Source organism: Python bivittatus, unplaced genomic scaffold, assembly GCF_059951505.1.
Source record: "Python bivittatus isolate LINGU-HERP-01145 unplaced genomic scaffold, Pbiv_v1 ctg000980_np1212, whole genome shotgun sequence".
Taxonomy (NCBI): domain Eukaryota; kingdom Metazoa; phylum Chordata; class Lepidosauria; order Squamata; family Pythonidae; genus Python; species Python bivittatus.
The window spans coordinates 57360201-57373152 of NW_028277125.1; the positions used below are offsets into that span (position 1 = coordinate 57360201).

At 41.2% G+C, this 12952-nt stretch overlaps 1 protein-coding gene across 1 annotated transcript in view; it reads left to right on the forward strand.

Annotated features, from left to right (window-relative positions):
• Window positions 1-8928, forward strand: part of PLPP4 (phospholipid phosphatase 4) — a 127254-nt gene extending 118326 nt beyond the window's left edge. The window contains exon 7 of the mRNA XM_088132075.1: window positions 4221-8928. Within this exon, the coding sequence (XP_087988201.1) occupies window positions 4221-4420 (200 nt within the window). The 3' untranslated portion in view covers window positions 4421-8928. The remainder of the gene's footprint in view (window positions 1-4220) is intronic.
• Window positions 8929-12952: the final 4024 nt, after the last annotated feature.

The window sequence follows — 12952 nt, forward strand, 5'->3', positions numbered from 1 at the left end:
TTCATTTCTCACAGCACCCAACCAGAAATCTTAAAGATGCTCTCCAGCAAGAAATTAAGACACGGTCCTATGATGTGCTTGTTCCCCAGCAGCCAATACATGAAGATACACTGCCCCCAATCTGAAGGTAACAATGAGTCTTCAGAACTAAGCCTTTATAGATCAGCCAACCATGAAATTAGGTTATCTCCTTTTAAAGCCATCCAAGGCTGTGGCCTCTATCTTAATGAATTTTACCAGTTAACTATATATTATGTTAAGAAGTATTTTCTTAGGTCTGTGCTAAATCTCCTTCCAATCAGCTCACTATTTCATATACACATATGGTTGTCATGTCTATGCAGGATGCATATAGATTACTTGAGCATAAGAGAATCTTTATTGTTGCCTGTGTTAAATTTGTTTGTTCTTATTTGAATGCTATTTTCAAGGGATTGGGAAAAATTCCTTTGATAGCAGTTGAGGAGTCATTCATAGGTCATAGTAATCCAAGCCGTATTGGGCATCTTGGGTTACTGCCATCTTAATTCCCATTTTCTTTGGAGTACTGCTACATGGGGTTTGTGCAGTAGAGAATGGAATATTAAAATGGTGGCTAGACAGCATGGAGAGAGCCAAGGTAGAATATTTATTACAACTGTGCAGTGCTTTGAATTCCACATAGTATATATGTACTATAACTCTTTGAAACAGCTGTGTGATTCTGGAAAAAGTACAGAATGTGTAGGTACTGTACGTAGCTGGAGGGGAAGTAGCTGTTTAAGGAAGTTGGCTATTGTTGCAAACTTTACCTACACATCTAGGTAAAATATGTCTGTTGCTGCGGAACGCCAGGTCAGTCAATAATAAGGCCCCCCTTATTTACGACCTTATTGGGGAGGAGCAGGCTGGCCTGGCGTGTATCACCGAGACCTGGCTGGCACCAGAGGGGGGGAGTAGCCCTCTCGGGATTGTGTCCAGCCGGGTTTAGGGTGTGGCACCAGCCGAGACCCCAGGGCAGGGGAGGGGGAGTGGCAGTAGTCATCAGGGAATCCCTATGGGCCTTCAGGGGCCCTGCCTCACAAGTTGCTGGATGTGAGACCCTGTTCCTGAGGTTGGGCACACGGGATCAGTTGGGAGTGCTGCTGGTGTACCAGCCTCCCTGCTGCATAGCAGCCTCCCTGCCTGAACTGCTGGAAGCCATCTCGGGGTTGGCAGTGGAGTTCCCCAGACTTATGGTCTTGGGGGACTTTAATCTGCCATCCCTGGGGTTGGCCTCGGAGGCGGCTCGGGAGTTCATGGCTACCATGGCAGCCATGGGCCTATCCCAGGTCATCGATGGCCCGACTCGGGACAGTGGTCACACCCCAGACATGGTTTTCTTGTCGGAGCAGTGGCAGCGTGATCTGATGGAGGATTTTACATTATCCCCCCTGTCATGGTCAGATCACTCCCTGGTGGTGGCAGGATTCTCCTATGCTGCCCCCCTCTGCAGGGAGGTGGGACCTATTCGAACGGTCCGCCCCCGGCGACTGATGGACCCGGATGGGTTCCAAAGGGAGCTGGGGGTTGTTACTGAGGCCTTGCTGCACAGCCCAGCGGAGGCTCTGGCCGCAGCCTGGAATAAGGAGGCGGCTGGAGCCTTGGACAGGATCGCGCCTGTGCGTCCTCTCTTGGCCCATCACTCCCGGCGCTCCCCGTGGTTCACGGAGGGGTTGAGGGAGCTGAAAAGGGCTAAGAGACAGCTAGAGCGCCGCTGGCGGAAAACCCGGGACGAATCAGACCGAACACAGGTTAGAGCGGCTATTAAGGCCTACCTAGTGGCGGTAAGGGCGGCGAAACGTCAATATTTCTCCGCTCTTATTGCATCCTCAGAGTGTCGCCCTGCAGCCCTGTCACCCAGGCCCAGGGTCACCCAGGCCCTCCTGGGAAAAGGGGGGGCGGGGGACTACTTGCAGAGTCGTGCAGAGGAATTTGCTGAACACCTGATGGATAAAATTGCTCAGATTCGTTCTCAGTTGGAAGCCAAGCATGGAGTAGGTCCAGAAGAGTTGACCAGGGAGCGTTCTTGCCCAGTTATCTGGGAGCGGTTTGATCCTGTTGTCCCTGAGGAAGTGGACAGGGTCCTCGGGGCTGTCAGCGCAACCACCTGTGATTTAGATCCGTGTCCCTCCTGGTTGGTTAGATCCACCAAGGAGGTGACCCTAGGGTGGGTCCTGGCGGTGGTTAATTCATCCTTGCAGGAGGGGGTGTTCCCGAAGCCTTTCAAAGAGGCTTTGGTCCGCCCTCTCCTCAAGAAACCGTCGCTAGACCCCACCCTCCTGGACAATTTTCATCCAGTCTCCCATCTCCCCTTTTTAGGGAAGGTGGTAGAAAAGGTGGTCGCGCGGCAGCTTCAGAGGATCCTGGAGGAAACGGATTATCTGGACCCCTATCAGTCAGGATTCAGGCCTGGTTATGGGACAGAAACAGCATTGGTCGTACTTTTAGATGATCTCTGGCGAGAGTGGGATGGGGGTAGTGCATCCATCCTTGCTCTTCTTGACCTCTCGGCGGCTTTCGATACCATCGACCATGGTATCCTTTTGGGTCGGCTGCAGGAGTTGGGGTTGGGTGGCACAATGCTGTGCTGGTTCAGCTCCTTTCTCCAAGGCCGAACCCAATCGGTGTTGATAGGGAGCGAGAAGTCCAGCCCCCGGCCCCTACTGTGTGGGGTGCCACAGGGGTCAGTGCTTTCACCGCTCCTATTTAATATCTACATGAAGCTGCTGGGGGAGATCATCCGGCACCATGGAGTGAGGTATCATCAGTATGCTGATGATACCCAACTATACATCTCCATCCCTGGTGCCTTAAGTGATGCTGTGACTACCCTTTCGCGGTGCCTGGAGAAGCTGGGGGACCTGGATGGGGGACAACAGGCTTCAGCTGAACCCTGGTAAGACGGTGTGGATACGGGGAGCCTCAAGATCTAGGACTTTGTCATCTTTGGTTCTTGACGGGGTTGCACTACCCCAGACAGACCCGGTGTGTAATTTGGGGGTTTTCTTGGACTCACGACTCCTGTTCGAAGAGCAGGTGGCAGTCGTGGCCAGGAGGGCCTTTGCACGACTTCGTGTCGTGCGGCAGATGCGCCCCTTCCTGGATCAGGGGGACCTCCGCATGGTCACTCATGCCCTGGTCACCTCTGGGTTGGACTACTGTAATGCGCTTTACATGGGGCCACCCTTGAAGAGTATCCGGAAGCTACAGCTGGTGCAGAATGCGGCGGTGCGGACAGTTCTTAATGCCCCTAGGAGGGCACATATAACACCGCTGTTGCGCGAGCTGCATTGGTCACCAGTTTGTTTCCGGGTCCAATTCAAGGTGTTGGTTATCACCTTTAAAGCCCTTCATGGCACGGGACCAGGTTATCTGAGGAACCACCTCGCCCCGGTCACGTCAGCCCGTCCCACTCGGTCTGGCAGAAGGGGCAGGTTGCAGACCCCACCGGTCAGGGAATTTCGATTGGTGGGGTCTAGGCAGAGAGCCTTTTCTGCTGTAGTGCCCGCCCTATGGAACATCCTGCCTCCTGAGGTCCAGTGTGCCCCCTCCCTCATGGCCTTCAGGAAAGGTATTAAATCCTGGCTTTGCCAGAAGGCCTGGGGGCCAGAAGGGGGCTCGCACCTGTGGAGATGGCTGGTGGGATAATGGGTTGCCCCCCCCCCCCAGCATCTTACAGATTTTTATAGGGCCAAAATTAGAGGAGGTTTTTTACAGTATTTTAATATGTTTCTAAATTATTTATAGTTTTTAGCCATCTTGGAGAGAATTGTATTTCTTCGTTTTTATTGTGAGCCGCCCAGAGTCACCCGTGGGGGAGATGGGCGGCATACAAGCCGAGTAAATAAATAGATAGATAGATAGATAGATAGATAGATAGATAGATAGATAGATAGATAGATAAATAAAATAGGCTGTAATAATTACAGTGCAGGTTGAATTCCACTAAAACCTCTATTTTGGCATGAGATTCTTGCAAACTCTATTACACTCACTTTTGAAAATATTTGCCCCAAATTTGCTACTTGTTGGGAATTTGCTAACAGGTTTTTTTTTTTTTTTTTGGTCTATACTTCAGATATTTTTCTGAAGATATCATAATCCTAAAGTTGGAAACCCATACCTATCTTTGGAGCGTTCCTAAGTTATTATTTCAATAGTAATATATTATTCTTTTCTTTTTCTTTCTCCACACCTAGATGCTTTTGTTGGAGGAGTCATTGGCCTTGTATTTGCTTACATTTGCTACAGACAGCACTACCCTCCTTTGGGCAACATGGCTTGTCACAAACCATATGTCAGCCTGCTAATTCAGACATCGATGAAGAAAGAAGAGACACCTACAGCAGATAATGCTGCCAATCTTCCTCTAGAAGGAATAACAGAAGGTCCAGTATGACTAATACATGTGCAGGATGAACTTTTAGCTCTTTCATACATTCCACCAAACAAAAATGGTATCTTTGCATAATCAGTGTCTTTTAACAGCTGTGATTCTGCCATTTTTGTCCTCTTATTTTTACTGATTCTTTTCTTTGCACTCATGTATGTCTTCTGTTGTATTTTTCCTTTTCTGTTTTCTCCATTTTTTAAAATTGTTCCAATAAGAAGATTGCTCCAAGAAAGCAATTATTAGATAAAGGGATCAAAGCAGAATTGAAACTTCTGAAATATTGTTAATTATTACTAATCATTATTTATGCAGCGCCTTCATGTGTATATTGCTTTGCAAACCATAGCACATTCATATTCCTAACAGCCCCATGAGGCTGGAAGAGAGTGACATGCCCAGTTCTTACTCCAGTGGACCATGCTGGATGCAAAAGGGTTATCAATGCCTTCTGCTAAGAATTGATAGGCATGGTCAACTGTGACTGACTTTTACTTACTTTTCTTAGAGACATTGAACATGTGAAAAAGCAATTTTGTTCATCTCACAGTTCTGTATGCAGTTACAACTGCATGTTTATCTCTTTTGGTTTATCTCCTAGTGGTCTAGCAAACAAAAGTATGGATATGGTGTGTGCATGTATGTGCGTGTATGTTTGAGTGTTACCCATAAAGTTTTGCAAGTCCATCTGAACTGGCTACAATGAAATAAAAGTCTTGAACATTCAAAAACATGAGAGCCAAATATTCAGGCATAAGTCTTTCCTGACATAATTGACAGCACAATTATGCAAAGCTGCTGAAACTGTCAGCTGGCAATAACATGTACTGCAAAAATCATCTGGACACTCTGGAATAACACAATACTGTGTGTGCATGCACGTGTGCGTGCGTGTCTCCCTTGAGCCGTTTAGTTAGAGCTCAATGAGTTATTTTAAAGCGACACACTGCAGTCCTTTGGATCCCAAGAATCCTTCCCCAAATCTTTGGAGAAAGTGACTTTGTGAGCTACAGTCATATTTGCTTAATAGTTTCTGTTGCCTTGCTGAAACACTGGCAATTGGTTTGGGAATGCTTAATGTTTCTTCTGCACAATACGCACTTAGTAAATTTGTGTGTTTCAAAATGCGTCTGTTGCATCTGCAGTTTTTGTATCTTCCTCACGCACCATATTTGAACGGTTGGTTATCCAGTGACAATACGTGCATGCATGAAGGGGGGTTATTTGACAGCATAGCTGCAAATGTCCGTAGGCCCCATTCTTCCCATATCTGTGGCAAAAGGGAAATCTCTGAGAAGAGCGTGCAATAGATGCCCTCTGCATTACTCCTGGATACCCTTTGACTCAAAAGCAGTAATGCTAGGCTGCCTTAAAAGTTGGAAGTCTGTCTTCTTATAATAAGGAGAGGGTTTGAAATATTGTCTTCATTTCTGTAAGGGAAAAAAGCACACTTCCATTTTAGGAACCTGCTATGATACTTCACAGGACTTCACTACGAACATCTAGTTAAAAAAAGGAAAGAGTTGCATCCTGTTGAGGGTTTTTCTACAAATTCCTTTCTTGATTTTGGAACTTCTCTGTAACACTGTCTAAAGTCACTGGCCATTAAAGTAAAATATATTGTTTCCAAGGGGGCTAAGGATACCCAGCTGGAGATCTTTGCCACCCTGCAGGGTCAGAGATCAGTTGTAATTCCTAACTACAATTTTGGAAGCTACACCATCTTATACTATACTGTACTGTATCTTTTGAAGCAGGGAGGGAAAAATGATATAATTTGCAACTTTTAAGAAATGTTGGTACAATATTATAGAAGAAGATATTCTGTATTATAATCTGGCAATGGATTAAACTTTTTTCTTCTTCTTCTCTTTCATCCAGCTAGAATAATGAAAGCTCTTTTGATCAAAGTGATCCATGATTTTGCTCTCCTTGTCTCATGGCCTGTGCATTGGCCAGTTTGTGGATTTAACAAACATCTTTCTATAAAATATGACCATTGTCTTTGTCAGCTTCTCTCTCTCTCTCTCTCTCTCTCTCTCTTTCTTGACAACTGTGATCTTTAAGTAAAAGTTGGAATAGATAAACCCTTTTAAAATAAATCCATTGGAGAATTTGTTTTAAAAAGATCATAATCAAAGAAAGGATGGTAAAATCATACATTTAAATCATATAGTATACTAGAAAGTGATTTTTGGAAAAAAAAAAAAAACTTCCTGTAATTTACTAAGGGCAAGAATTTTGGGGTTTTGTGGACTTAATAGGTAAATATATTGGATGACCCTACATCTTTGAATAGATAAACAATGGGAGAAATTACAAATAGATGTAACACCAGCATAACATCAGGATTATTTGCCTTTATTCAATAAATATGCAATGGCATAAATTTTGCCTATTTATGTAGTTTGAAAAGATTTGCAGTAATTATCCCTAATGGCCAGATATTTACATATTCTGTAAATCACTTGCATATTCTGTATACATTTTCAGAATGGTACATAAGGAGTCCTGTTAAAAAGGTGCTCAACATTTTTATTGTGATATCTTCTGTGCTTAAATGAAACACTGAAAAATGTTCAGTGTGATATGTGGAAACAAAAAGTAGAATGGGGTTGTGAGAAACTCCATGGCTTTAATTATTTTTGGCTGTCACTACAGAACACCCAAAGCCTTTGCAGTGAGCAACCATTAGCTGTGGATGTAGCTAGTGAGGTCTTGGGGTTTCAGTTTTCCTGGAAGCTTACCTGTTCCTGTGCCTTCAAGGTATTCCAGTGTGATTAGTTGAACAGGTGCAGGATTTTATCCCAGGGTCATGCCTTTCCTTATCTATGTTCATTTCCTTTCTGAATGGCTGTAATATTGATGTGATATTATTCCTACTATTTGTGCCCCACCTATGTGAGCATTTTTAGAATAAAACTAGAAACTCTTAATTTCTAACAAGATATTTTTGATGAAGCTCTCAAATCTATGGTAAGAGTTTGGGTGCTATTAAGAAAACATACCCTAATGAAAATGGTTTGAGCCAGATGAGTACCTCATAGTTACCTTCCCAAAAGTCACCTTTCCTCATAGTCATCTTAACATAGTCACCCTTCTCAAAGCCTTAGATGTGTTTCTCTTCAACATCAGTGTACCTGCAAGTTATAATTTTAATGTGACAGAAGGGAGACAGTTCCCAAATTTAATTAATTCATTTCATATTTGTTGACTTGTTGCCATCTATTTCCTTCCTCTAACTCCCTTCAGATTGTTGGGAGGGAGCATACTATTTACCGGTCACAAGTGGTCTAGTTTAAGTTAAGTCAAAACTTCTCATGGTAGCCTAGTTCGTAAGAAACAAAAACAAGTCATGTTTCTTAAATGGGAGGACACCAACTATAACATTTTTAGCCTCTTGTGTGATTTGATTATTTCATTGAACAAATCACATCTTTGAATAATTATTATTATTCAAATAGAAAATAGAATAGGAAAACTGAGCTCTCTTCCTGAGAGAATCCTTGTCAAAAAGAATATTCCAATGTACAGTGGACCTCTTTTCAAAGAAACATTCATCCTATAAGATTTAATCCCTTCACCCTGCTGGTCCAGTACATAAAGTCATATTACACATGGTTCAAGTTCAAAAGTAAGAAAACAAGAATACTTTAGTTGTGGCCCACTGTCCACTATACAGAAATTAACACCTTTCACCATATGCTTTTAAACTGATCTCCTTCCTCCCTCCCTCCCTCCCTGGCTGATAGTGCTACGCAAAAAAAAATTAGGGCAATGTTGTTACCATGTAGAGTAGCTTTTATGTACAGGTTTGAAGGTAACCATTGTGTTTCTCTGCATTGGGACCTTGATTTGATTGTTTATTTTTTTTTCCACACAGTCATGATCTCTTTTCTGAATAAAATTGCCTTCACAATTTTCTATCTTTATATGGACGATTGAAGCTTCTTATTGAGGCGTATGTGCACTTCTAGTGTTATCATGTCACACTGCCTAGTTCTTAAAGGTTTTCCTTCAAAATACTGTATGGTTATATCTTGCAAAAAAAAAAAAAAAAATGGGATTGGTACAGTTTGCTGCCAGTTCTTTCCTTTAGCCTCAGCAGATTCCATACGTTTACTTTGAATGTAATTAGAAAATGTATTAACAAATGATTTCCACTAATAAAATCCCAGCATCTGGTATTCAGTGCTATAAAAATATATACAGTGTTTGATAAACAGTTGAAGGGATTTTGCAATATAGCAAAAGAATAAAAGCCTTTTTATTCTAATGGAAGTAATTACATTGAATGTAAAAATATATATATACCATGTGAACGTGTTGATTCTAATATAATTAAATCTTACACAGGATGTAATGATGTAGAACTGATAGAAGATTCTGGGGAAGCTGCAATTATTGGCTCAGGTTGGTGAAGAACGCATCATTATGGATCTATGTCTTTTTAATTTTGTGATCTTAATGTGAAGGAATTGTAAATGCTGTAATCCACCAATAAAAACAAACATGAATGTAGGATTTTTACTTCATTGCATTGCAATTTTTACTTTCTTGTGAGGCAATTTGGTCTTAAGGTATAGTGCTGTGGTCTACTGGAGAGCACTGACAGGACCATATCAATGTCCTCTCTTTGCCTCCATAGAAATCATGTTTCACAAACTGGAGCTTTGGTGTTGGTCATGCTGTTTCATAGTGTTACAGAAAACATGTTTCAGGCAAATTGGGAGAAGCTGTGAATTCACAGAAACCAAACTCTAGTCCTTTAACATAAGCACAAAATGTGAAAATCTAGCTGCCTGTGTACTTAATTTCCCTCCAACATGTTACAATAGGAGGGAATTTCAATTTGAAACATCAGAAGTAGAAGAAAACTGCCTGTTGTTTTAAACCCAGCTGGACTCTGGATAAGGTGGTTTATGTGTCTCTGAAATGTCAATAGGCTTGATCTGTTGACTTGAATATGACAATGCAATAGTTCTTCTCAACTAATATCAAGAATTATCTGCTGATGCCCCCTCCCTCCAAACAAAAGTAACATTCTTCCATAATGTTTATTGGATCTAGTTTCTGGGCTCCAATGTTCAGATCAGAACTTGTACTCCATTCATTTTTATCATCGGCAGAAACTCTTAGTGATTTTTGGCTTGGGATGTATGGAAATTCTGTGCATAATGAAAAGGACTGGTTGAATAGAAATGGTATAATATAATTTCTGATGCCCAAAACAGCAAGTAGTCCATTTTCTAAATCAGAGCACTTCAGAGAAAAACATCCCTGGGTGACTTTATGTTAGTACTAGAATTCAAGAGAGCCAATAGATTTTACCCCAGTTTTAACCAGGTACATTTAGGCTTGAGGTATCTATCTATATGGCAGTGAAACATGAATTAGAGCAGAAAGATGTCAGTCTCTGGGGGTTTTTTGTTTTGTTTTTTTCTTTGTAACCCAGCTGGTAATTTTGTGAACTTGAAGAAGTTAAAGATTAAGTGTGCAGATCTTTGTTGTGATGTGTCTTTTCATAGGCATAGAAATATGCCTGCAAAGCTCACATTCTGTTCACACACAATGCACCATAAGTTCATTCTCGGAGCATTTATTATTCTGTTCTTTCTTCTAGCTCCTAATGCACAATAGTACTTCAACAAACAACATCACTCCATTTTTATTATTACCAGCCAACAATGCACACTGAGGTACTTTCATGCAAACAAAATTGCACCTCAGTGCTGCCAAATAGCTTTTTAGAACTCTGACAAGTATTGATTTATTTCGTGTTCCTTGTGTTTCTATCGCGTCTTCTATGAAATCTCAAGGCAGCATGCATAGGGGCCTCTCCAGATTTTATCCCAACAGTCACACTGTGAGATTGATTGGACTGACACCCAGCAAACTCCATGGCTGAATAGGGACTTTTCATACCTTAATTGCTATACTGCACTTGTTATTTCTATAATTTCCAATGGTAGTAATCAACCCTGGGGATATTTAATCAAGATACAAGTTATTAGTGAGGTCTTATTTGTTGATATCACTGAGAGTCATATTTGTGGGATAAGAAATGTCATAGTATCTTGTATAGAAGACAAACATTTCAACACCCCTCTTCCTATTCTTTACTCCCACCAATCCATCTTTCACTGGAAAGTCTCCTGTACTACCACTGCCCACTGCACAGTGTGATGCTATTGTATACAAATAGCAGTGACAAGTGGTGGCAAATGGATAGAAGAGACGGAAGCAACTCTTACCTTATCTCAGTGCCTGGAGCATCACTGGAGAGCACAATTCTCTTGAAGCCCACATTTCTGTTCAGTTTTTGGGTCAGCTCCACCACTGATGGAATTGAGATGGCCCTTTCCATCTCCTGCTATGGCCACAGTGAAGGTAGGTTGTTGTGATAATAAATAGGGAGAGGATTTGAAAACTGAGTGGGTCGGTGAGTGCATTTGAAGTAGGGGATTTATGAGCCCAGGTGGGTATAAATGACAAACACTCTGTGCACATAAATTGGATCACAAATAAAGTGAGCTGCTTTCAACACTTTTTCTGGAGAGGCAGGGCAACAGTATATTTCTGAGCTAATCTTTGTTGGGGGGAAAGGTTTAAAGAAATTAAACACCAAGGCAAAAACTAAAAAAAATGAAGTTAAAAAGAAAAATATAACGAGGAGGAGGAGGAGGAGAAATAAAAACTTGGAGCATGCACGTGCACACACGAATATGAGCTGAAGAAAAATACTAACATCTCAAACATCCACGTTCATTATTCCTACTATTTATCCAGCCAGACTTAGACAGATAAAGGTAATCCAACAGAAAATACATAGAGTCATAGAATATAGGATTGGAAGGGAAGTTGATGATTATGTAGTCCAACTCTGCCTACTGCAGGAATCCACTACTGCAGATGTCTATCTGGCATATCCTGAGACAGTCTTACCATTAGGAATTTTTAAACAAAATCTATTTCCTTGTAATTTAAACTTGTTTCTTTTCATGTCTTCAGAACAACTCTAAGCAGTTCTTCGCCGTCTTATACATAATAGCTCTTCAGAATACAGCTATCGTGTCTAACTACAATCTTCTTTTCTACATATACAATACCTCCAACCTATGTTTTCTCTCACCATTTTTGTTGCTTTCCAGCGGACATATTCTAATCTGTCAATATCCTTCCTAAAATCTAGTGTCCAGAACCGGATATATCATTCTAGGTTCAGTCTGATGATTAGAAAGGAATGAAGGAATAATGACTTCTCTTGATTGTGACACTATACTTCTATTGATGCAGCCTAGAATTGCATTTGTTATATTGTTAACAGACCCTAATAAACAGGGACCAGATTTGCACAATAAATTAATCCCCCACTGTAGTCTTTTTATAACTGTATGTTTTATATTAATGTAAAACTTTCAAGTACAGTTGTCAGATAAGGAATTCACTTATCATTTGTGCCACCAATGTAAAATGTATAGGCTTAGGACCCCCCCCCCCAAATAATAGAACTACGTTTATCGAGACTTGACTTTCCACAACGGTCCTCTACAAATAGATTTGGCCATTCTGAAGGCCAAGGGGAAAGGCATTAAATACTGATACAATATCATTGGTATTTAATAGCTGTTTTGCTGCCAATTGGTTAGGGTCACCCTATAATGGATGAATAATTTTCTTATGTTGCTTGAATTGAAAAGTTGGGATGAAATAGCAGTGATTGGGTAACTTGTATCATATTTCCTAAGCAGATGAGTGTTTGAAAACAAAGAATACAGGTAGTCCCCAGTTTAAAAATGAGTTCTGTTCCCAAGGTCTGTCCTTAAGTCGAAGTTGTATGTAAGCCAGAACAGTATTATTGTATAATACTGCATAAGTAGTATTGTGTAATTAACTTGAACCATTGTGTATTTAACTCAAATTTTGCTGCAATGGGCTCTGTTCTTAACTATGGGTCATCTGTAACCTGGGTGTTTTTAACCTGGGGACTACCTGTATCTTTATTATCTGGAGCAGTTGCTTGTAGAGATGAAATGAAGCAATAAAAGGTAAATACATTAGAGATAGCAAAAATGTGAAGAAGAGATTAAAGAGGCAAAGGCTTTGGAAGGACAATGGGAGAATTGGCAGAAGATCTGAGCCTTTTCAGTATCAACTGGAGTTACTATCTGAGGAGAGAATAGACTTTCACAGCAAGGATATCCCAAAAATGAAGAAACCAATGTCGAAGTATAAAAATGAGCTCTGGGAGTCACTTTATGCCTGATTCTAAGTATCAGGATAGAGTTATGTCTTGAACAGCATCCAGAAAATGTAAAGCAATCTGGGAAGGAGAAAAAAGCCAATGTTTTGGGTAATTAATTCATGATTCTGAATATTTAAAATGAAGCATTTTTATCAGCACAATCTTAAGCATATCCCACTGAATTAATTATTGCAAAAAGCAAAGACCAAATTAGATAGATTACTTCTCTAATTCTTGGTTTTTAAATAGCATTTGCAAATAGAGGAATATTGAATCTCAAGAGTGGAAAGTTTTCT